Raw genomic sequence first — 25,549 nt, 5'->3', positions numbered from 1 at the left:
CATTTTGAGGTCAAAAAATTTTTTGACTTTTTTTGGCCGAAAAAAACGCCTTACTATACTATGACGTTTTTTATGACATTTTGAGGTCAAAAAAAATTTTGACTTTTTTTGGCCGATTTTGACGCCTTACTATACTATGACGTTTTTTATGACATTTTGAGGTCAAAAAAAATTGTGACTTTTTTTGGCCGAAAAAAACGCCTTACTATACTATGACGTTTTTTATGACATTTTGAGGTCAAAAATTTTTTTGACTTTTTTTGGCCGATTTTGACGCCTTACTATACTATGACGTTTTTTATGACATTTTGAGGTCAAAAAATTTTTTGACTTTTTTTGGCCGATTTTGACGCCTTACTATACTATGACGTTTTTTATGACATTTTGAGGTCAAAAAAAATTGTGACTTTTTTTGGCCGAAAAAAACGCCTTACTATACTATGACGTTTTTTATGACATTTTGAGGTCAAAAATTTTTTGACTTTTTTTGGCCGAAAAAAACGCCTTACTATACTATGACGTTTTTTATGACATTTTGAGGTCAAAAAAAATGTTGACTTTTTTTGGCCGAAAAAAAACGCCTTACTATACTATGACGTTTTTTATGACATTTTGAGGTCAAAAAATTTTTTGACTTTTTTTGGCAGATTTTGACGCCTTACTATACTATGACGTTTTTTATGACATTTTGAGGTCAAAAAAATTTTTTGACTTTTTTTGGCCGATTTTGACGCCTTATTATACTATGACGTTTTTTATGACATTTTGAGGTCAAAAAATTTTTTGACTTTTTTTGGCCGAAAAAAACGCCTTACTATACTATGACGTTTTTTATGACATTTTGAGGTCAAAAAATTTTTTGACTTTTTTTGGCCGAAAAAAACGCTTTACTATACTATGATGTTTTTTATGACATTTTGAGGTCAAAAAATTTTTTGACTTTTTTTGGCCGAAAAAAACGCCTTACTATACTATGACGTTTTTTATGACATTTTGAGGTCAAAAAAATTTTTGACTTTTTTTGGCCGAAAAAAACGCCTTACTATACTATGACGTTTTTTATGACATTTTGAGGTCAAAAAATTTTTTGACTTTTTTTGGCCGAAAAAAACGCCTTACTATACTATGACGTTTTTTATGACATTTTGAGGTCAAAAAAAATTTTGACTTTTTTTGGCCGATTTTGACGCCTTACTATACTATGACGTTTTTTATGACATTTTGAGGTCAAAAAATTTTTTGACTTTTTTTGGCCGATTTTGACGCCTTACTATACTATGACGTTTTTTATGACATTTTGAGGTCAAAAAAAATTGTGACTTTTTTTGGCCGAAAAAAACGCCTTACTATACTATGACGTTTTTTATGACATTTTGAGGTCAAAAATTTTTTGACTTTTTTTGGCCGAAAAAAACGCCTTACTATACTATGACGTTTTTTATGACATTTTGAGGTCAAAAAAAATGTTGACTTTTTTTGGCCGAAAAAAACGCCTTACTATACTATGACGTTTTTTATGACATTTTGAGGTCAAAAAATTTTTTTGACTTTTTTTGGCCGATTTTGACGCCTTATTATACTATGACGTTTTTTATGACATTTTGAGGTCAAAAAATTTTTTGACTTTTTTTGGCCGAAAAAAACGCCTTACTATACTATGACGTTTTTTATGACATTTTGAGGTCAAAATTTTTTTTGACTTTTTTTGGCCGAAAAAAACGCTTTACTATACTATGATGTTTTTTATGACATTTTGAGGTCAAAAAAATTTTTGACTTTTTTTGGCCGAAAAAAAACGCCTTACTATACTATGACGTTTTTTATGACATTTTGAGGTCAAAAAATTTTTGACTTTTTTTGGCCGAAAAAAACGCCTTACTATACTATGACGTTTTTTATGACATTTTGAGGTCAAAAAAATTTTTGACTTTTTTTGGCCGAAAAAAAAACGCCTTACTATACTATGACGTTTTTTATGACATTTTGAGGTCAAAAAATTTTTTGACTTTTTTTGGCCGATTTTGACGCCTTACTATACTATGACGTTTTTTATGACATTTTGAGGTAAAAAAAATTGTGACTTTTTTTGGCCGAAAAAAACGCCTTACTATACTATGACGTTTTTTATGACATTTTGAGGTCAAAAAATTTTTTGACTTTTTTTGGCCGAAAAAAACGCCTTACTATACTATGACGTTTTTTATGACATTTTGAGGTCAAAAAATTTTTTGACTTTTTTTGGCCGATTTTGACGCCTTACTATACTATGACGTTTTTTATGACATTTTGAGGTCAAAAAATTTTTGACTTTTTTGGCCGAAAAAAACGCCTTACTATACTATGACGTTTTTTATGACATTTTGAGGTCAAAAAATTTTTTGACTTTTTTTGGCCGATTTTGACGCCTTATTATACTATGACGTTTTTTATGACATTTTGAGGTCAAAAAAATTTTTGACTTTTTTTGGCCGATTTTGACGCCTTACTATACTATGACGTTTTTTATGACATTTTGAGGTCAAAAAATTTTTTGACTTTTTTTGGCCGAAAAAAACGCCTTACTATACTATGACGTTTTTTATGACATTTTGAGGTCAAAAAATTTTTTGACTTTTTTTGGCCGAAAAAAACGCCTTACTATACTATGACTTTTTTTTGTGACATTTTGAGGTCAAAAATTTTTTTGACTTTTTTTGGCCGATTTTGACGCCTTACTATACTATGACGTTTTTTATGACATTTTGAGGTCAAAAAAAATTTTGACTGTTTTTGGCCGAAAAAAACGCCTTACTATACTATGACGTTTTTTATGACATTTTGAGGTCAAAAAATTTTTTGACTTTTTTTGGCCGAAAAAAACGCCTTACTATACTATGATGTTTTTTATGACATTTTGAGGTCAAAAAATTTTTTGACTTTTTTTGGCCGAAAAAAACGCCTTACTATACTATGACGTTTTTTATGACATTTTGAGGTCAAAAAATTTTTTGACTTTTTTTGGCCGAAAAAAACGCCTTACTATACTATGACGTTTTTTATGACATTTTGAGGTCAAAAAATTTTTTGACTTTTTTTGGCCGATTTTGACGCCTTACTATACTATGACGTTTTTTATGACATTTTGAGGTCAAAAAAATTTTTGACTTTTTTTGGCCGAAAAAAACGCCTTACTATACTATGACGTTTTTTATGACATTTTGAGGTCAAAAAATTTTTGACTTTTTTTGGCCGAAAAAAACGCCTTACTATACTATGACGTTTTTTATGACATTTTGAGGTCAAAAAAATTTTGACTTTTTTTGGCCGAAAAAAACGCCTTACTATACTATGACGTTTTTTATGACATTTTGAGGTCAAAAAAAATTTTGACTTTTTTTGGCCGATTTTGACGTCTTACTATACTATGACGTTTTTTATGACATTTTGAGGTCAAAAAAATTTTTGACTTTTTTTGGCCGATTTTGACGCCTTACTATACTATGACATTTTTTATGAGATTTTGAGGTCTTACTAAAATATGACTTTTTTTGCCTATTTTGACGCATTACGGCCGTATGACTTTTTTTAGGACATTTTGAGGTCTTACTAAAATATGACTTTTTTTTGCCGATTTTGACTTCTTACTATACTATGACATTTTTTATGACACTTTGAGGTCTTACTAAAATATGACTTTTTTTGGCCTATTTTGACGCCTTACCATACTATGACGTTTTTCATGACATTTTGAGGTCTTACTAAAATGGAAGTGATCCTCACTGCTGAAACCTACAACTCCCTCTTTGATCACAACGCTGAGACGGAGATAATGAGACAAATGAAAGTCACCTGAAAGCTAAGACGAGGAAATATGACGAAGCGCATGTAGCGCTTGGCTTCACTTTGACTATGGTTGGAGACGAGCAAATACCGGTGTGTTTATTATCTATTTATTGTCGCAGCGGGGGGTGGCGAAATGTCTTCTTCTTCCTAGGGGGGCCGTAACAGAAAATAATGGAGAAGCACTGCTATTGTAGCAACAGTATGCATTGTGTACGTAAACAGCAGGCATTAATTAGTTGCTGTTAAAAGGGGTAGTTCTGTAGATTAACAGTTTAATATGGGTATAAAGATACTCCTAAAACCACACAGTCCTTACAGACCTGGTCTACTTTGTTGAGCCAGTCCTTGTTGGAGGCCAGCTCAGCCATGAAGGCCTGATGTTTTAGCCACTTGCTGTGGAGGTTCCTGGCCTCATCGTACGACGTGTCCTGAGCTGTCAGCATCTTCTCATTGATCCACACCGTCAGCTGAAGCATGGAGAGGAAGAGTGTATATGAGTGATCATGGTCCCCAGTGTGGGGAAAAAGAACAGCTAGGCTGCAAGAAGAGCTGCAATACTTTGGAAACTCATCTAAACCTCAATATTTTAAGTTTGTACAGAGGTGACTTTATGCAAGGAGGATTTACTTCTTTATCGTCTGAAAATCGCGGTCTACAGGACCAATTCGCAATTAGCCAGATGAGACCCCTATTCCAAATAGGGAAGATTTGGTCTGAAGGTATCATCAAGTACTGCTGTGTTATAATAAACAAATCACAGTGTTTGGCAAATTGACTATAATACTAACGAAATAAAAAGAGAAAAAAACACTGCAATGTCAAGTTGCAGTGAAGGAATAATTAAGCTAATAATGAATATACTAATTGATGTTGCCCAGTGACTGCATGAACGGTAAACAGATGGGTGAACTCACATCTTGAGTGTTTTGCAGGAAGTGCTGCAGGTCGCGGTTATCGGTTAGCTTCTCAGACACCTCCTGGGCTCTTCTTTTATTCTTGTCACGCCTGAAAATCGAACACAAAACCAAGGAAGTGCATCAAAATTATAGCTGCAGACTGAGAATATCTTTCCTTTTTCTCCAAGACCTCTCCTCGTGACATAACTCAGACAGGCAAGATGCAGTGAGTGAATCCGCATGAACTCCCCCACAAAGAAAAATACCTGACACAGTAACCCAGAACAGTCATCTGTTTCTCTGCTACGCCGCGAAAGAATCACTCTCAGTTAAAGATCAATATCCATTATTGTGGGCTCCTGTCTACCAAGTGAATTGCGGGAGTTAATGGGAAAAGCTCCTTTGCCCTCTCTACTGCCTCTTGTTGACACTAATGTTACAGTGATAAGAAAGCTGTTTCACTGGTGAGCCGCCTGAAACTCTGAAGAAAAATGAGTTGGAATGAACAGGTCTGTTTTTCTACTGTACAGTTTTTATCAAACTGCTAAACGTGAAATTTCAACTTTAAATGAAAAAGCGTCTTTAAAGCTGGTTAAGAGTAGATGCTTAGATGACTGCAGTGCAAAAGTTTAACAAGTTTTACACCTTCAATCCAATTTCTTTTTTCTAGTTTATTATTTTTATCTATTTTAAATGTTTTATCATTTTATTCAATCATTTTATATCTTGTGTCTGTTTTACTGTTTACATTTGTACTGTTTTACAATCAGCTTGTAATGTAGGATTAATCATGGGATCGCGTGTGTTGCTCTTAAATGTTACTCACACTGCAATAAATAAGAATCAGTCTCCGGATGAATGTGTCTTATTTTTCACACACTGTAAAAAATGTTCTCACTCTTACATTGTCTCTTTCGAGAATTCTTCAGTGTGACCTTTTACTGTAAGTTAACTGTAAGTTAAATACTGCCCCAGGATCTTGAAATTAAAAAAATAATTATTTACATTTTCAACTGATTAGAAAAGGTTGAGAAATTATGGTGATGGTGAAACAGAGACAAAAAAAAACGTCAAGGTTTGCTCTAAAGTACTACAACATCAAGATTATTTTGATGACATTTGAAATCACATTGACGACTCACCTGTCTTGGATGGAGTCCATTTTCTCCTGAACTTTCCCAGAGTACAGGTTGTTACTGTCCACCAGCCGCTGTCCGCCCTGCAGAGCTCCATCAATCTTGTCCTCATTGGCCTCCATGGTGCTCACAAAGTCCTCATGCTTCTTCAAAGCTTTCTCTGCCCCGGCCAAGGTGTCAGGCCTGTCTATGTGGGCCAGGGTATACTCCTGCAACAAAGCAGCCAACAATGTGTCGGGTGGGAGATTAACAAAGACAACAAAAGAAAGAAAAAGAGAAACAGCCTTGAAACACACACTACGTTATATGACAAACATGCAGTGTGGGAACTGACAGCGCTGCATTCTTCCATTCCACATTCTTTTAAGTACCTAAAGCATCACTAACCCCATCATTAACAAGCTAACCCCAACTCTGTGGTAACCGATGAGACTTCTATTTAAAGACAGACAATTTCCAGAGAAGTTATAACCTTGATTTACATAGTCGTACTCTAAATAACACATGCAGTACAGTACCTGGTTGTTGAGAATGGCTTCTACAGCCTTGCTATCTCTCATGAACTGCTGGAAGCCCAGACCCTGGTCCAGGAAGTTCTTGCGACTGTCCCACATCTTCTGCAGTTCATACCAACCGCGGTCCATGCCTTTCAGCCTCTGTGCCAGCTGCTGGTACTGAGGATCGTCCTCCTGACCCTGCGTGACCTGAGCACCGGTGTCCCTCACACGGTGATAGTCCTCTTCATGGTTGTTTATGTCTTCACGCACAGCATCATGGAGGCTGAGCTGCTCCTCGGCCTCTGGCAGCGTGGCAGGCATTTCCTCTGACGCCACAGCCTTCTGAGTCTTGAAGAGCCAGGACTGGAAGTCATCCATGTCTTGGAGAAAGGTCTGCAACTTGCTGACCTCACCCAAAGAGTCCTCTCTGTCTTTCAGGGTCTTTCTCAGCGCGTCCCAGGCTGCGTCCAGTTCTCCTCTGCGGGCCAAGATGTCGGCTGCGTTCTCCGGGTGATCCTTAGCCAGCTGGTCAGCTTCTTTCCTCAGGAAGGTGAGCTTGGCATCGATGGCGGCTAAATCTCTCTCTATGCCAAACAGTTTCCTCTGAATGGTCATGACAGCTGCCAGGTCATTGCCCAAGTCCTGTGTGGACTCGATCACCCGTGTCTTGTCTTTGATCCAGGCCTCTGTCTCATCACACTCCAGCCCATAGTTGTGCAGACTAACAGCAGAATCCACTTTCCTCTTCTTGTCTTCCACCATGGCTTTGAACGCCTCCCACCTGAAAAAGAATAATTTATTGCACGTTTAAATCACTTTAATTTTATCTTAGGGTATATTTTCTTACACTTTGTGGGAAAAGAACGTGCCAAATGTAATTTGGTACTAATTACAGGAAAAATACTAATTTCCTTTAAAGACCTCCTCCATATAAAACCAATAAAGATCTAATTTATTACTCAGTTAATATTGGAAATTTTAATATTGGAAACTTAATTTTAAATGTATCCCTGTAGGCAAATTTCACATTTCTGCATGTTCAGACCTTCTGACCTTCTGCTCACTCGCTAAAAGCCTCTTACTTGCTAGCAATTAATCAGAATTAAATGGGAGCATAATAGTAGAAGACTGTTTCTATACTACCTATAATTCATTCTTCATCACAGATTGCCTTCGAGGGTGCGTCTTTGAAATTATTTAAAAAATTATTCAGAAGTTACAGACTTGTAAAATAAAGTGAAATAAAACTTTTTTTTATGCCTTGGGGGTAAGATAAAGCATTTTAAAAATACATTTTCTGTTTTCTTTTAGGTGTAACACTAAATGATTCCTCAGAAATGTTGACACCCAGATGAACGGTAAAATTTAAGACACATGTAATCTGGTGATAATATATTCAGATCACCTCTTATTCAGTCGTGTCTGACATTCCTTGACCTCTTTGGTGCGAGGGTGTCTGCTGTCCTCCAGCTGCTTCACAGCTTTGTTGACGTCATCAACTCTCGTCTGAACATTTGCCATATCTTGAGCTAGCATGCTCAACCTGTAACAACAAAACAGTGTGAGCTAAAAAAAAACAAAAAAAAAAACGACAGTACAATCTACATGATGCATAAACACATTTTTACTAAATCAGTATTAGCAAGTAATGCCTCTTCAGAGTGAATCCTTTTACTTCTTTGCCAAAACACACTTTTGTTTTTGAACATTACTTTAATTTCAGGAGTGCATAATAATATAATTAGTTCTGTTTACCTGTTCTGTACTACTTCCAGATCCTCCAGCTTCTCCGGCACCTCTAATCCTACCAACCACGTCTCCTTCTGGCCCATCCAGAGCTCACAGGCATCTGTCTCACTGAAGATGGTGTACAGGGCCATAGTGTCATCAAGCTTTTTCTTTCTCAGGTCAGCCAGAGACATGAGCTCCATGTACAGGTCCTTGATGTCTTTGAGTCGTCTCTGGATATCAGGGGTGTTTTGTAGTTCCTCTGGCAGCGCATTGGCCTGCTTTGATAGAGCATCAATAGTGGCTCCGTTTTTGATTGCTTCATTCCTTAGGTCGTTGTGCTTCTTGAGTAGTCGCTGTGTGCTGTACTCATCTTGACCTACATCTTCGCTGCTCATCTGCCTCTTAGCGTCCAGCAGCCAGGCTTTGAGTTCATCAGCATCTCCCTGAAACTGGAAGAATCTCTGAGTGTCCTGCAGGTTCTGTTTCCGAAACGCTGCCAGTTCCTCCAGCTGCTGCCATTGCCTCCCGATGTCCTGCATGCATTCCTGAACGTTCGGTGAGCCGAAATGCTTGGCCTGGATCATCTTTTCTCCCTCAGCCAAGACCTGTTCGAGGTTGGCGCGGCGGGCTCCGAGCTCGTCCTCGAAGGCGCTGTGTTTGCTCTGGAGCACCAGCACGCTTGTCAGGTCCCTGCCATAATCCAGGGAGGAGAAAATTTGTTCCTTCTCCCTAATCCAACTCTCCAGCTCTGTCACCTCCCACAGGAAGTTCCAGAAGCGGCGGGACTGCTCCAAGCGAGCCCTTCGCTGGGCTGCCAGGGCACAAAGCTCCTGGTAGCACAGCTCCAGGTGCTGCACCCTGTCCCGGATGATCTGGGGATCACATGGCTTATAGCCTGGGAGGAAAAATAAAGGACAACAACACTGTTACATTCTGTATATTCATTCATTTAATTAACTCTATTTGCTTACGTCTTCTCAGGGTTCTGGGATGCTGTAGTACTGCACTGGTTATGATGATATAACTTCTCCTAACCACCCAGTTTGCTAATGTTTGTAATTAGAGAAAACACAAGAGACCATGGCAAAAACAAAGCCTAAACATGGAAGGCCATGCAATATATGTAAACAAGACCAGACAGAGAATTTGATGTTGACTTTTGGTACTTGATAGTTAATCAATAATCAATCCTATGGGCAAATTTTGGCCAGTACTCAAAAAGTATTGAGGTTTGAGACCAAGCTCTAGTTCAGGTCTGTGTTGTAATCCGTTTAGTGTCATAATCCCTAATAACACCAGCACATACACAATAAACAGCCAAGGGGTAAGATGAGTTCCTGTACTTACTATCTCCGTTCGCAAATTTGAGTGCGGCAGCACTGGCGTTGTGCACCCTCTCTGCCTGGAGAGCAATGTCGTTCTCTACCAAGGCATGTTTCTGTAACAAGTCCTCAACTTCCAGCAAGTGTTTCCCAAAGTCTGGAGACTTCAGCCGAGCCTGAGGACACAGTCAAACAAAATGATGAGTTTAGTCTCTGGAAAATGTATGGCATTCATTTATGGATACTGCCTCCTGTTCTGTACCATCATGTCATCCATCCAGCTGATGATATATAGCATCTCCTGGAAGATCCTCTGCAGGGTCAGGTTCTTATCCAGACGCCCCCTACGGGCCATCAACAGCTCCTGCAAGTAGTCCCAGAGACGCATGATGTTGTCTTTCCGTGCGTCGATCCGTTTGGCATCGTGGTAACGCTCAGACTCCAGCTCCTTCGAGATGTCCACCAAGGCCTGAACGCGTTCCTCGTACGCCGCAATGTCTGTCTCAATAGCATCGTGCTTCTTCTTGGCGGCCTCCACACACGGCAGATCATAACCAAAGTTATCCTGAGGAGGAAAGAGCGGAGAGGAGTTCAGGCACAATTTTGAAAAACTTTACTTCAGTATTTCCTTTTTGTTTTTTACAGACAGCTATACGGCGGCTTTATACTTTTACACCACCTCATTTCAGAGGCAAACATTATACTTTTTATTTTTCTACATTCATTTGACAGTTTTAGTCACTAATTTCTCACAGTAGGAGTATGAGATTTAACTTACAAAACATGTCATCTTCATAAATCTTAAGGTCATAATAATCTTCTAGTCGCCTAGGTACATTTGACTAATTCATACTTTCATGAGCAGAAGATTTTAATACTTTTTCAACCACTGTTTTTAACAGCTACCTCTTCTGTTACCAAACAAAACTGTTCTTTTCTTCTAACAGCTTCTGCTCACTTCTTCTTCAAACTTTTTGTGCTCAGAAAGTTGCTTTTCATACTTTGGTGTCATCTCCCCGTGCTCTCATGGCAATCTGTTACTGGTGTTTACCTCCCACCATCAATAATCAGGTGCACAAAGAACCCGCTGTTTCTGTTAATTAAACCAAAAACTGTAGTTGTTTATGTTAAATTTATTTAATTAGGCAGACTCACTGAGATCAAGACCTCAGAACAAATATCAGATAATAACATCATATAGTATAGTATAGTCTTGTTGTTGATGCTTTACCTGGGCCACTAGTCTCTGGTTCTCCTGGAGCCAGGTCTCCCTCATGGCGGCTTTCCTGTCGAATCTTCTCGCCATCTGTTCCAGCTTCTCCTGTCTGATCAGCTCCTCTCTCAGGACGCGCTCCCGCTCGTGCTCCGCCCTCTCCAGACGCTCCCACGCCTGCACACAGATGATGAGGTGGATCATTAAGATTTGCAGTTGTTGCTAGTTAGTTGCCATAGTATCAATAGCGATAGCATTTTCCCATCTGTAGGATCTTACAATTCAGAACGTAACCATGATTTCTGACTAATTAATTAATCATTTTTTATGTTATTTTATATTTATTTTATATTATTTAATTTCACTATCTAAAAAAATTGATTTTTTGCTGAATAACTGACAATAACTGAAACAATTAACTGACCATTAAAATTATTACTTGAGTATCAACTAATCAATCTAATAATCTATTGCCCTACTTCTATTTATATTATAGATCCCAACCCTGAATGTGCTATTGACATGTTAGTGCTATGTTCTTTCTTTTGAGAGACATGTTTTCATCTTCTTTGTGCCTGCCGTGCAGTCAGACATTTATTTTCTCCACGTAAATCAAGGCATCTCACCTTATTGATATCTGCGACCAGGGCTCCCTCTTTAGGTGTGTAGACCCTCTGGTTGTTGGCCCTCATACGACTCTGGATGGTGAACAGCAGCACCTCAAGGTTACCCTTCTCCTGAAACCTGAGAGAAAACAAACAAGCAAACAAGTAGAATGGGTAATATACACTTTGTATATTAGCAGCCAACATGTTTGGCATGAAAGATGAAGAAGAATCCCCTTCTGTATCAGTGTTTTTTAATGAGATTTATGATTAAGAGCCACATGTTGAAAGAGTTAGATCATTTAAGGGAAACCAGGAAATTTTATAAATTTAAAGAGGGTGTGTTGAAAAATTCTGTTTTTTTTGTTTGTTTTTGTTTCTGTTTGTTTAGTATTGTAACTCTGAATTTAGCTAAATATGAATAACTGTAAATCTGAGCTATGTTCTTTTTCTCTGTAAGGTTTAAAAAAAAATGCAGGACTAACAGAACAGATTGAGAACAGAGTGAGCGCAGAGCAGTGGAAAGGTGTCCTGGCTTGACTCACTTGGGCGGCTTCTCTACAGTGCGGTAGGTGTTGAAGGCCTGGAGCTGCTGCTGGACTCCAGTCAGGGAGTTGGCAAGTTTTCGGTTGTTCAGCACGATGATGGTCTGCTCGATCCACGTCAGCAGGTCTGACACCAGCGTCTCGTACTTATCAATCATCTTCTCAGTCTCGATGGCGTGATCCAGAACCTGAGGAGGCAGGTCAAAGACAGTCAGGAAAGCAGGCTTGACAAAACTCACGTCAACAACTGTGCGTCATGTTTCCATCTCACCTTTCCAACTCTCTTGCCCTCGACGGCGAGCTGCTTCATCTTCGAGAAGTAGTGGTAAAATGCCACGACGTACGTGATGATGGACTTCTCATCTGGGTTCTCTGTGAACACATCTACAAAACAAAACGGAAGACAAGTCAGTCACAGCCAAGCCAGAGACATGACTGGTCCCGAGGTCTTTTTTTCCACCAGGCTTAAAGCTCATAAACATTTATTTCTACACGAAGGCACGGCCTCCATCAGCCACTTGCCTTCTGGGTCTAACAGTTTGGTCACGCCAAGCCTCTGCTCTGCCACGTTGAAGGCGTTCTGGAGGTTGTGGGTCGGGTTGGACCTCTTTAGACTGTTATAGTCCACCAGATCTGGCCTGGGAGAGAAATGTGGAGAGAGGACAAAAGTGGAAAAAGACAGCGAGACAGTGAAAGAGATGAAGGAGAATGAGGAGGAGAGACACTGAGCAGACGGGTTTCGCATGTGTTTACATTTCAGAGCTGGTGAGAGTGGATTTGGCCATTCATCTCCCCTTACCGGTGTTTGTGTATGAGAGCGTTGAAGGCCATGCCGTCTTTCCAGCTGGTGGTGAAGTTTGTGATGTTGACATTGGGATATCTGCAAAACAGCAGCCAAGGGACGTCACCAACTGAGCATAAAGGACATTGCTGAGGAGCTACTGTTTTAAATCAGTGTCTGGGATTTGTTCGGCTTCTCAACATGTAATTATGCACCACTTACTGCTGCAGCAGATGAAGTGTTTTCAAATATTGTTCTTTTTACTCCATTGCATTTATTTGATAAATTCACTTACTACTTACTTTGCAGATTCAGATGAATAATACAAAATATAAATAAATTATGATTTTGCACAATGAGGACTTTTATCTTTGGTACTTTTTTCTGGCAAACCCATTTAACTTTAAAAACTGGAAAAATAAACTATAATGACAATAATAAAAACACATTTTCTTTTTAAGGTACTCTTTACATACTCACACAAAAAACATTTTTAACTATTCAAAGATTTACAGCTGTGCACAAGACTGGATTCGTATTCAGAAGCTATTTCCCAGGGGGTCTTTACAGCAGCTTGGTTATGCTAAAGGTCACACATCCCACTTACCCTGCAGTTTTCATCTGACACCACAGAAGAAGAGCGTCCTTGGCTGAGCGAGTCTCCTTCTGGTCTGCCTGGCCCGTTTCCACAATAATGTCCTGGATCTGATGAAGAACAACAAGCACAGCTGGATGTTAAATAATGAAACTTTACTAATGACTGTGAGGTTTGCAATCAAACAGGAACAATCCACAGCTGAGAACAAAAACCTATCTGATGGTAACATGTCGCTAATAGGACACCAGTGGGGAACGTGTTGGCAAAGTGGCACAAAGATCCCTCTGAAATACATTGTTTATCGCAGCTTGAAATAAAACCAGGCTTTTTTTCAATTGTGTAAAACAAAACTAATCTCAAGCGATAAATCATCAACATCATTGTTAGCCGGCTGTAATCTCACAAATCTGAACCCAGAGTCCAATTGATAGAAGGAGGGATGGTAATTATTGAAGTTCTTATTTTCCCACACAGTGGGCCAGTAATTAGAGCAGTGATGTGATCTGAGAGACAGGCCCTGAGAGAGGGCTAAATTTAGCCAGCTTTGGTTCTCCTTGGTTTATGGAGACAGAAAATATACAGACAGGACCCAGTAAACGCCTTTCTTTCCTGTTTCGTTTTTTTTTTTTTTTTTTTTTTTAAGGCTGAATAATGCAGCAGGCCGTATTGTTTGAACTAACGTGACTAAAAATAACAGTGTTGCTGTCAAATTAAAAATAACTATCTGCCCCCTCCGAGATGATAAAAGAGTCAAACAGACGTGTTCTGATGTTCTTCTATGTTGCTTCTATCAGCTGATAATAACGGCTGGAACCTGAAGGCATCTCATTCCAGGAAAAAGAGGCTGCCAGTTGAAATTGTTTCTGTGCTGCATGCGTACAGACCCGAGTGAAGCTAAACTATTAACAATCAGATGGATTATGGTGTATATAAAGGGAGTATAATGTGTCTAAAAGTCAGTAAAGAAAGATAAATATGGGAGTAGCCAGGGTCATACCTGGAAGCGCAGGATGATGGTCCAGATAAGGCCGAGGATGAGACGATGGTTGCCGTCCACAATGTCGTGGGAACCCATGTTCTCCAGGTGGACCCTCTGCTCTTTGAGGAACTGAAGAGCCTTGTCCACATTCTCCAAACAGTGGATACGCATCCGACCTTTAGTGGGTTTCGGCTACAGACAGGGAGCAAAAAAAAAAAAAAAAACAGGCATAGCATAGAAAGAGAAAATTACAAAGAGAAGAGTGACCACGAGAGGGTTAGGAATAATACAAAGAACATAAAAAGGAAAGATGATAAAATGTGTGATGTAACAGAAAAGTCTTTTTACCAGCCGTTCACCGGACAGCACCTCCAGCAGTTTAATAAGCATGCGTCCATCTCGAAGGTCCAGGTAGAGGTCAGAGATGCGACAGCCGACCCGGGACAGGATTGAGTTGACCCATTTAGTGAAGGTCTTCTTCTGAACCGCCTCACGCTCATCTAACGGGAGCACAAAGTTAAGAAAAACATGAGCTCCATGAATAATGAAAAATCTTCACAGCTACAGAGCAGCACCGCTGGAGCTGGTAGGGATTTACTGACTTTGCACAAAGGTACTCCAGACAGGTCCTCTCAGCACAAAGTTAAACTGTGCACTTTTATCTATACTAGCGAGTGATCATTGTCTGCAGTCAACATCCACTCAGAACTGGCTGCTTCCACTAATTTAATCCAAGTTGCCCAGTGACATTATTTCTACCTTCACATTGTCTCTGCCCCCAAGAAATTTGATTTCCTTAACCACTCAGACTGAGGTTTTGGAGGTAAACCAAGAATTTTTCGGTGCTGCTGGTTCAGAAACTGAACCTGAACTTCCTACAGATGAAAAGAGAGAGTCTCACTCCTGTCCAAAGCTTCCCACCACAACAGATCCACACTGACACTCCTCTGTGCAGGTTCTATACTGAATACTACAGCACACTACACAAAATATAACACACAATCAAAAGAAACATTCTGCTGGTATGATTTGAACTTTCACAAGTTTTACTGTATTTTAAAGAAATGTTTCTGTGGCTTCAGTACACTGTGCACCCATAAAATGAAGGAAAACATAAACAAAAGCAAATCTTGGATTGGATTGGATTGCAGAAAAACAGGGATGTGATCAGGACATCCATAATTTCAACCTAGAAATGTTAACAGTTACTTCAAAAAAGTGCTCTTGTCTGGGGACCCCTTGACTCCTTGAGCCTGTCCCTGGTAGGCCTGCTCAGTAAAGCATCCGTGTGCATCCATAAATAGCATTTCAATTATTCAATCAAATGGTCAACCTTGGCACCGTGCTGTATATTTGTGCTGTGCATCTGTCTCATTGGAATCAGAGCAATATGTCAATCAATAAAACCCCTCCTGTGACACCATCGCCCTCGTTAAAATGCTGAAAGTTCTCGGAAACTGGCTGTTTTTGACCTTTTCAGTCACTGAAGCAGAAGTCATCATCAGCCACTCCTGCTTTTGTTATTAAACAACACAATTACAGGTATTTATTTCTGAGTTCTTGTACAAAGGCTTTCTGCAAATCTGATGCAGCATCACAAAAGGATACTGCTCCGAGGAAACACTTCACTTCAACCATCTATGTCTGCTATGTTCTCCTCGGGGAGAGTAAACAGAGAAGCGATGCTGCACAATAACATCACGTGTATGAAAAGAAAAATAAACACAAGGTCTCTGAGTAGTTAAGAGTAGGTGTGCAGTATTTATGCCAAAATTCCTCGACTGCAGGTCTGCCTGAATGACAGGGCAGGGAGATGCAGAGAGTACCAGCATCAGACCTGGAGAGGGTTTTGGGAGGTCTTTGGGAGGACGAGCACTGCCTACATGGTGACACATCTTTCCAGGCTCACGCTTCCACTTTGAATCATATCTCAGTGCACGGCAGATGTGCCTCCTACTCAGCAGCAAAAATAAAACCAATTTTGATGGAACCATATGGTAGCATGACCCAATGTACGATGCTCTGTTTATTTTGTCTGTGGGCTGTCTTATTGTGAATGGAGATGGGGGTGGTGTGAGTGGTGTAAGCAAGCACATGAAATTCCTAAAATCTACCTGCATGATTTAAACTTTCTCTTATTACATGACCACTTAAGCACAGAATATCGAGCAGACTCTTCTGTCTGTTAATGCCATTACACACATAGACATAATTAGAACCTGATACTGTCCCAGTACTACACTTCTGAAGGAGACAATATACATATAGCCTTTTACAGTTAAATTAACTGGTCAGAGCTCTCTGAGCGAGACTGATTCTAGGTGATCTCAAACATACTTTTGACATTTCTCTTCGGCAATTTCCTTAATTATCTTATCTCATCATTAATTATTTGCATCCATATGCACTGATAACAATATATCTGCAACAAGCTAATAACAGCCCAGTCCATTTACTGACCTAGATCTAGAAATGAGGTCCAGAGACAGCAACGTCTCAGAGGGAAACTTGTGATCGGCCTTTTTTCACTTCTTTCTGACATTTTATAGACCAAACAATTTATCTAATCATGAAAATAATCAGCTGATTAATCATTTGGGAAGATAATCGCTATTTGCAGCACTAGTGGACATGTGGCTTGTGAATGAAGCATTCTTTGTACAGGTGACACATTTTATATTAAACTAGAGCAAGGATGACAAAAGGACAATGCATGCTGGCTACAGTTACCTTGATTGCACCCACAGCTCCCTGCAGATACACACACACAGACACACACACAGACACACACACACAGACACACATACAGAGCTCACAGCTTCTTAAAGTTTATCAGGTCAACCACTGATGATAAGACCTCCTCCTCGCAGTCGGCCCAGCTTGCACCATGTGACTTCCCTTTGGTCTGCCCGCTACAGTCTCTGCCCTGTTTATTCCCGAACCCAAATATGACTGCAAACTACAGAGTGCAAAGGACTGCATCCTTAACGACTTGTGTAATAAATGATTCAGACCCTGAGGCTGTGGAGAACAAGCCAGGAACAGCTGAACAGGAGGAACAGAAGAAGAGATGAAGGGAAGGGTGGAACAGAGAAGAACTTAAAGATATCGGATTAAAGGTTGAGAGGGAGACAATAAAACAGAGGGAGACAGAGGAGGAGACAGAGGGACTGGAGGAAGGGTAAACCAGGGAAGAGGATGAAGAGAAAAAGGGAGCAGGTGATGGAGGGCAAGGCAGATCACACAAAAAGTAATGGAGAGAGAGAGACTGAGATGCAGGCTTTCAAGTTTCGTCTACAGAGAGCCAAGCTGGAAAACAGAGCAAGATACATTAACTACAGTATCTCCCCTACTGCTAAAAACGACCCAGTAAGCACCTAAAAAGCTCCAGTTCCATTCTTAGCATCATCAAAGGGAAGAAATCATGGGTTATTGTATGTAAAACACATGGTGCAGCAGAGTACGGTAAATAAATCATGTTTCATTCTGCTCCCCTCAGCAGAACAACAGCACGCACTGCTCTGCTACATCCACACGGATAACGCCACGCCATGAAAAAGTAATGTGCAATTAAAACATGCAAATAACTCAAAGCTCCATTAGGAGTGTCAGCGTTGATTTAGCACAAATGATCACATCATAATCTCAGTCTCAGAGTCAGAGACGCCTCAGCGAGTCACATGTGCAATAAAACCTGTGACAAATCCTATCTATTTGGGGTGCTGCCTCCAGAGGATTTTCCAGCGGAGAAAGTAAGAGGAAAATTGAAAGCACATCCCCCAAAATGTGCACATGGTTCTCTCGTATCATCTCACATCACGAGACCTTGAGAGGAGACAGTGCACACTGATGCTCCCGGCCATTTAGGAAGGAGGGGGAGGAAGAGGAGGGCGAGCATGAGGGAGGGAAGTTGTTGCCTGCATGCATCCCGCTAAGCCATATCCAGAGGAGTAGTTCAACAAGCTCAATATGACAACAGCTCCCTTTCTGCGTTTGCCTGAAAACTGAAGTTCTGTTAACCCCAAAATTCCAGTAGACGTATTGTAGAGTTGGGCATTAAGTCAATATAATATTGATTTTTTTATGTGGGTTTCAATATAACCTGGGATTTTATTTTCTTAATATCAAGAATTATGTTGAATTTAATCTTTTCTGGGTCTTTAAAGCTGTGTTACAGGTTAAATGATACAATTTGAGAGCTTATTTCATAGTGAATTATTTCTTTGGTCATCATAATTTACATTACAAATCACCTTTAAAGTGTTTCCCCAAAGCCGCTATCAGAAGGTATTCTTTTTTAGTTTAACTATTTATGTTTGTTGCCCAGTGTTAACAACCACCTTGTTCTGTAAACTGTTTCTCAATTGAACATCCTGAAAACAACTTTCATTTACAAAAATTCTCTTGAGAAAGTTGTTTTAAAGAAATCAAAATAAGGCCAGTCGAACATTACCATAAGCAGGAACTGGCACATTTATCCTGGTGAGATATGCTGCGTTCACTCATATAAATACTGCTTCATAAACATAGTGTAACCGTAACCAAAGTAGATAAGTGTCATAAAGTTAGCAAACTGACCAAGCAAGGGGTATTTTATGGCTTATGAATTCAGCGTTTCATTTATTTTAATTTTGAATGTGTTTCTAGTTGCACAGCTCCGCTTTAAGGTTTTGTGTCAAAGCTGTGCACAACCAGGATTTCTTATTCGGGATGGTAATTTTTCACAAAGTAAATGTATATGAAAGCTACCCTTTTTACTGGCTTATTGCAGGATTTTCAGAGCTGTAGCTGAAAGCGTGGCTTGGCCTTTTTAAAAGACAAATGAAGAGTTGAATATTTGGCGACAGTTCATAAATAGGAAAGGAGCTGCATCGGTTCATACGTTGGTCTAACCACAACTTTACTGCATGTTTTATGTTTGGTTGTTCTGAGCTGCAACAGAAGCTGTCATTGTCTTACAGTCATTTTACATGAATTAAATATCATGTATCAGTGATATATATTCAGTGTTCCTCACTGTTCATCTCAGTTTTTCCACACTGACTGGACTATAGCAGAGTCTTGTCACTCCTGAGCTGCTTCCCTTTTCCCACTTCCCGGCTTCTTCTTCCTGCATATCAGTACAAACTTTACTAAACATTCCCCTGTTTCACATGCATTTACTTAGTAATCTTTCATCCCACTCTTTGACTCTAGTGAAAGCCCCATGACTTATTCATGCTGATGGATTTTCCCTGTATACAGCCTGATCCGTCTTTTCCCAAAGTCAGCTCTTACTGGATGTGGCCCAGTGGTCCCAGAGCACCCAGCTACACGCCTGAGTCATGGCACTGCCGGTGCTACCTGTTCTGCAGCCGTGATACCATGTCTTTATTTACAGGAGTAAATGAAACATCTCCTCTGTTGGCTTTGTTTACGCTTCCTCGAGACATGTTTTCAGTCTAAGATGAAATATCTGCGCCTTTGATAGATGGACTCGCATTCTGCAGCTACTGAACATCAGATTAATGCACACTTCAGCTTTCAAGGTTTCTTGGCATTAAAAAGAGCAAAACGCACCAGTACTTAAACTAAAGATGACTGGGAGAGGATGCAAAAGTAGCACATGCTTAAGAACAACAAATGCTTAAATAACATATTCGCAATAACTTGAGGGTCAAACTCATGGCAGGATTGTGTTTTTAAACAGTGAACAGGAGAAGATTCAGGACCTAAAGACTTGGAGGGAAAGTTGTGCAGACAAAGATTGAGGAAAACTAAAAGGTTAAAGGTCAGTGAGTCACAAAAAAAAAACAACTAGACCAGATGGGGAAAAAAGCAATCAGAACAGCAGAAATACTAAACACCAATGAGCAAGTCAACTTCCGAGAAAGACATAAGAAAATTCACGAATGCTTTAAATCAATAAATGCAAAACACATGCTGTTTTCTCTCTCGTTCTCTGTCTGTTGTGTTTTTTTGTTAATGTTGTTCTGTCCAACTTCGTTCTGCTGCAGCCTTCACCAGATCTCGCTAATAGCGGGTAAATGAAAAGTAAATAAAATTTCATGAAATGCAATTGGTGGATCAATACGCTTGGCTCCAAACACCCCTCAGATTTGGGAGAGCTTCAAAAGTTTGCTGCTTCACGTATCGGTTGTCTCTGCAGTCTTCAGAACCAGTCAATACTTGAAATCTAGCAAGGGCAGGGGGGGAAAAAAGCATGTTTCCATCTCTGTTCCTGCATCGTCTCCTCCATTTTCTTCCTCTCACTAATGCACTTCTGTCATCAGGGAGTTGGATAGCATAGAGCAAGCTAACAAAAATCCACAGTGACGGCAAACCTCTCTTTTAAAACCTTAATATAACGCAGGCAGGGAGAGGTTAACCTGTCAGAGATATATATATATATTTAATTTTTTTTTCTCCACCACTACAAAATTATTCAAGAACCAAACACTTTGTTCGTTAGAGCAGTTTGTAAGGGCCATATGAAGAATAGGTGACAAGATAAAATGATGAATATGTTTACAATTTAAAGAAATACCCAGGAGTACATCAGTGCTGCCTAGCAATGAATGGCTTTGGAGGGAGAAACATCACAACCTTTTTAGGAGTTTGCCTATGAATTATTCAAGGCCAAGTCACTGAACAATTGGGGCAGAGCCACGGCTTCCTGAAAATAAATAAATTACTACTCAATACATTTAATAGAAGGGCCACCGCTATGGAAGCCCTGACATTTTTGCTGCTGTCTTTTTCCAGCTCTCACAACAGGATGACTAACCTCACACTTACTCACATCACAGCCCAACCTCCCTGCAATCCCGTCCCGGCCAAACACAAACACAAGTTGGGGAAGGGAGGGGTATGATTGGAAAAGTGTTGTCTTTCTCATCTGTGAGGCAGGAGAAGGTGGACAAACTGTCCCTCAAACACACACAGACACACAGACAGACAGACAGACACACACACACACACACACACACACTGTTCTGCCATCAGGACCCCGTACCTTGCAACTGCCTGAAGCGTCCATCCAGGATGGAGTTGAAACAGATGTTGGAGGTGCTGTAACTCAGCCAGCGCGCTCGCTTCATACTCTTGGCCGAGGAGGAAGAGGAGGAGGAGGAGGGGATGGGGGCGGGGGCGGGGGCAGGATGAGGGTGAGGGTGAGAGGGCCGCTGACGTCTGGGGGTGCAAGAGGAGGACGAAGAGGAGGACGAGGAGAAGGGGGAGAGTCCCACGGGTGCCACGGCGAGCGGGACATGTAGGAGGGTGCCGTTCCTCTCCAGGTGGTGCTCCGGCTCCTGCTGCTTGCCGCTGCTTCCCCTTGCCGTCTTCTTGCTTTCGGGTCTCTGGGCCCGGTGGACCGGCGGGGTGCTCCGGCTCCGGCTGCTGCTCACGCCAACCCGCACAGGGGCCTCTTTCTCTGCCGGGGCATAGGGCCGGCTGGCAGCCTCCTTGGTCCCTCCGCTGCTCCGGATGGCTGCGGTCTCCCTGCTGCTAGCCTTTAGGCTGATCTTGACCTCTCTGAGCCGGGGTTGGCTTATAGGGGCAGCGCGCAGCAGGCACGGGCTGCTCATCTTGACCCCCAAACAACAACAACACGCAGCCTGGAGCTGGCAGAGGACCTTGGCTCTCCACGTCTCTCCTCTTCTCTGTCTCTTTGGCTCTCTGTCCTCCTTTCCAGATCCCTCTCGTGCTCACTCCTCCTCCCTCCCTCCCTCCCTCCCTCCCTCCCTCTTATTCCTCTTTCTTTCTCACTCTCTCCTCACTGCTGCCGTAATGATGCTGTGCCTCCACTCTCAGGCGGCATGAGGGCTCAGGCAGCCGTCGGTTCAGTTCAGAGTGGTTTCTCTAGCCCCATCCATGCATACAATATGTTTCAATACATCCACATGCTCCCACGACTCCCTCCCTCTACCCAGCACTCCCACACATTCGTGACATCACTGAAATTCAAGCATACGACTGGTATAGTTGTGACTTCCTGTGCCAATAATCCAACATAAAACTATCCATCTCAAAGGAATGTATCTATTTTAGGCTGATATATAGGGAGCAGTGTAAATGGCTGGATATTCAAACCGTTCTGTGTGAGCTTTGAAGGCATGCTGGGTGCATATTTCTGAGTTCACAAGCTGTAAATTAGCAGCGGGTGTCATTCAGAGCTTCTCTCATCTCCTGACTCTCTCTTCACTTTCCTCTCTCCTTCTCCCACCCTCCCTCTCTCTCTCTCTCTCTCTCTCTCTCTCCCTCTGACAGGAAACACTGATTGCATTACAGAAACATCAGTGCAGCAGCACTCTAACACAATATCACCAACACCCACACAAAAGTCTACATCACTTAAAGAGACAGAAAGAGACAGCAAGGAAAGTGATGAGGGCGCTGCTGGATAAACGGTCTGGACACAACTTAAACATTCTGGCCACCCAGATGTAGAGCTGGATATTGAACCACAACACCTTTTTTTTTTGGTACTGACCGAAATGTGTGTGTAGCACTGAGCACTGGAAGCTGGCGCTGAATGTTCTTGATTGTGATTAAAATAGTATTCACAACCTATCATTTTTCAGCCACGGCCATTCAATGTAATTGCATTCTTTCACTGTCTCTCTATTTAAGTCAGAGACACTTGCATCAAGGAATTTATCATTTAAAACAAATGATCGCACGGTTTGTTCTGGTGGGGAAAAGACTTTGCTCTTTGACAGAGGACTGTTTCCCCCTGAGCAAACGCATGCATGAGAATTAGATCTTAGCAAAGTTAACAATACTTTAACAATACTGCCGCAGTTATAAAGGTCGCCATGTACACCTGCAAGACAATGACGAGTCAGCTGGTAGCCGAACAACTGATGAATGAGCCACTGATTGTAAAGCATGAATGAAGCAGCTGATCCCAATCAGCAAATGCAAGCAACATCAGTGCTCTGTGCCCGAACTAACTTTATGCTCCATAAAGTAGCTTTTATTGTTGGTTAGAGACCGACTTTTCCTTGTGGGATTAAAATTGTGCACCCACGCAGGAAAAAAAATGCATAAACATAATAAAAATGATGTAGAATGTGATACTCAGTGTATGCCTGCATTTCATGCAGAGTGAAAGACAACATTCAGTCATGAGAGTGGGACCGTTTTGGACAGGATTGCTGTCTTTTGGTGAGAGGATCAAAAGTCAGGTGTCGTTTCTGGACTAGAAACAAAAGATTTTAGATGACACCCAGCTCTACCCAGAAGTCCCTTCTCCCCAGAGCAGAGTTTGGGTTTGTGGCTGACCTCCCTTGTGTCTGCAGCTTTACAGACATGAACATCATGTGACCCTCAACTCCCCTTTTTCTGTTACGCCTCCATCCACCGCAGGAACACTGCTATTTTAAAACCCCAAGCAGCCGGCCCACAGGTGGGTCACAGCTTACCAGCTTAGTCAGAAATGCCAGAGATCTGTGCTATGGGACGCAGACGGGAAGGGCAGCTGTCCAGATCGGTCAGAAGGGGAACATTCTGGGAATGTGCAAGTGATCCCATCCCAGTTACTCGCAGAGGGTGCAGAGCAGTGTCAGGGCTCAGCTGCTGGGAGTGTGTTACACCACGAGAAACAAGCACACACAAACACACACACACAACAACACCTGCAGAGCTCTAGCTGAGAGTTTCGGGGGAAAATCAAGTATTGCCTGAGGTGCGATTTTGTAATTTTTTTGGACTAAATCTGAGTGAAGGTCAGTGTTTTATTCATGCCCATTCAGCCCTGCCAAAGTGAATCAGACACCCATTAAAGCTCATCCTTTCTGCCCTTCCCACGCTCTTAACAAGACACTGTCGTCTCAAAAATCTGTCACACAAATACCCTCAGAGGGGACAAGACACAGTCTGTTTACTATGCAGGCACTCACCTGCGAGGGCCTTGATGCGTGAGCGCTCAAACAGCCTGGCAGAGCTGTTGTCATTGTCTAGTTCCTCATCAGAGAGGTCAAAGCGGGTGTTGATGTGGCTGTACTGCTGCGTGATCTCAGCATTATCAAAGTCTGTTGTGGAAGTCATGGCGGCAGCCAGCGTGGCAGGCGGGTGGGGGGACGGCAGCCGGCGTCCTCAGGTGCTCTGGGTGAAGAGGAAGATGAGCGGAGGGGGAAGAAATGGCAGGAGGGACCTCGAATACTGGAGGTAGTCTGAAACACAGAGCAAGGACATACAGCAGAGGTGTCATTATGATTTATTATGATGATCAACTTGGGTTCAGCACGTAAATGACCGAAACTGAGACTTTAAAAACAAAAATTATACAGGAAGTCAGTATAAAATAGCAGCAAACAAAGTCACTAGTATTTCACTTGTATTTGTGACTGTGCAGTGTGATGTATGTGCAGAGTTTGACACCAGAATGCTTTTGAAGGAAGAAAGTTTCTCTGTCCTGACCTTAAATCTGAGTTCAAGATGTGCACGTACAACAAAGTGCTCCTATATACAACTTCCACAGGTGTGATGTGGAAATTTGAAAACTCCAGCTCACATACACTGAGAATATCTGCATATTCATAAATTCTGAACTTCTGAATGACAGAGAAGGATTGGATCATACAGTGTTTTATGAATTTAAACTAGGTAACTTTTTTTGTGGAAAGACACATTAGACACAAATCATTATTTCACACTGTGGGGACAAAACAGGAAAATGATGCCGACTGGAAAGTCCAGCTTTCTTTTTTGGAAAGAGCATCATCTTTCTGCTGTTCAGTTTTTATTTTAGTGTCAAGTTTCACTTTATAAATCCCAGTGAGAAGGAGCTGCATCTATACTTGGCACCAGAATTTAATCTTGGCAATTTGTGCAAATCTATGTGATCTCAAATGTGGCACCGGTATATTTCTAAAACAGAAATCTCACCTATCGTAGCTGTCAAAGTGGCCCCACAAGCTCCTGTGCCCCTTATAATCTCCATTTTGTGTGTGTCACTTTGCTCAACTGTCACCCTGCAGCGTGTCTGTGTAGTCTTTGCGTGGAATGGCGGGTTGAAGGGTAACCGCTCTGATAGCTCTATCTGGGTGCAGCATAGCTCTCTTATCGTGTCACACAGGGGGGAGGGCAGCCCCCTTGTACTGCACAACATGACGAAACTGCCTTCGTTTGAATGATGCCGCTCACGTAGTTTGAACTGCAAGTGTGTGTTTGCGCGTCACTCAAGTAATTCATTAAGCACAACTCTGAGCTACTCACAGGTGCATTACTTGAGTGTTTTGAGTGCAAGTTTATATTTTTTTTTATCCACTGCATTTATTTGTCTGTAGTCACTAGTTACTGGGCGGACTCAGTCATATAATGAGCATATAAAATGCAATGTATTGTTATACAGTAAATTAGACCACTCAGCATTGTATAAAATACAAAGTATTAGTGCCACCGTGAACAGCTACAACATTAAAATACTACCGTATATATTAA

At 41.1% G+C, this 25,549-nt stretch overlaps 1 protein-coding gene across 3 annotated transcripts in view; it reads right to left on the bottom strand.

The window, feature by feature from the left end:
* The window catches only part of sptb (spectrin, beta, erythrocytic), a 60,353-nt gene that overhangs the window by 30,289 nt on the left and 4,515 nt on the right, over positions 1-25,549 (bottom strand). For 2 of the 3 annotated variants that reach the window (XM_041060572.1, XM_041060571.1), the window contains 18 exons: positions 24,007-24,279; positions 14,474-14,625; positions 14,144-14,317; positions 13,156-13,253; positions 12,567-12,647; positions 12,290-12,405; positions 12,039-12,151; positions 11,768-11,955; positions 11,244-11,361; positions 10,636-10,794; positions 9,667-9,969; positions 9,430-9,580; positions 8,107-8,977; positions 7,757-7,894; positions 6,373-7,132; positions 5,861-6,063; positions 4,737-4,827; positions 4,143-4,289 (listed from right to left, as the gene is read on the bottom strand). In XM_041060572.1, the coding sequence (XP_040916506.1) occupies positions 4,143-4,289; positions 4,737-4,827; positions 5,861-6,063; positions 6,373-7,132; positions 7,757-7,894; positions 8,107-8,977; positions 9,430-9,580; positions 9,667-9,969; positions 10,636-10,794; positions 11,244-11,361; positions 11,768-11,955; positions 12,039-12,151; positions 12,290-12,405; positions 12,567-12,647; positions 13,156-13,253; positions 14,144-14,317; positions 14,474-14,625; positions 24,007-24,154 (4,011 nt within the window). In that variant the 5' untranslated portion in view covers positions 24,155-24,279. Of the gene's footprint in view, positions 1-4,142; positions 4,290-4,736; positions 4,828-5,860; positions 6,064-6,372; positions 7,133-7,756; positions 7,895-8,106; positions 8,978-9,429; positions 9,581-9,666; positions 9,970-10,635; positions 10,795-11,243; positions 11,362-11,767; positions 11,956-12,038; positions 12,152-12,289; positions 12,406-12,566; positions 12,648-13,155; positions 13,254-14,143; positions 14,318-14,473; positions 14,626-24,006; positions 24,280-24,994; positions 25,053-25,549 lie in introns of those variants that run through there. The other variant, XM_041060573.1, reaches the window with a different exon arrangement.

Source organism: Toxotes jaculatrix, chromosome 17, assembly GCF_017976425.1.
Source record: "Toxotes jaculatrix isolate fToxJac2 chromosome 17, fToxJac2.pri, whole genome shotgun sequence".
Taxonomy (NCBI): Eukaryota; Metazoa; Chordata; class Actinopteri; family Toxotidae; genus Toxotes; species Toxotes jaculatrix.
Note: the sequence above shows the minus strand (reverse complement) of the source record. Positions and strands in the feature narration are given on the sequence as shown.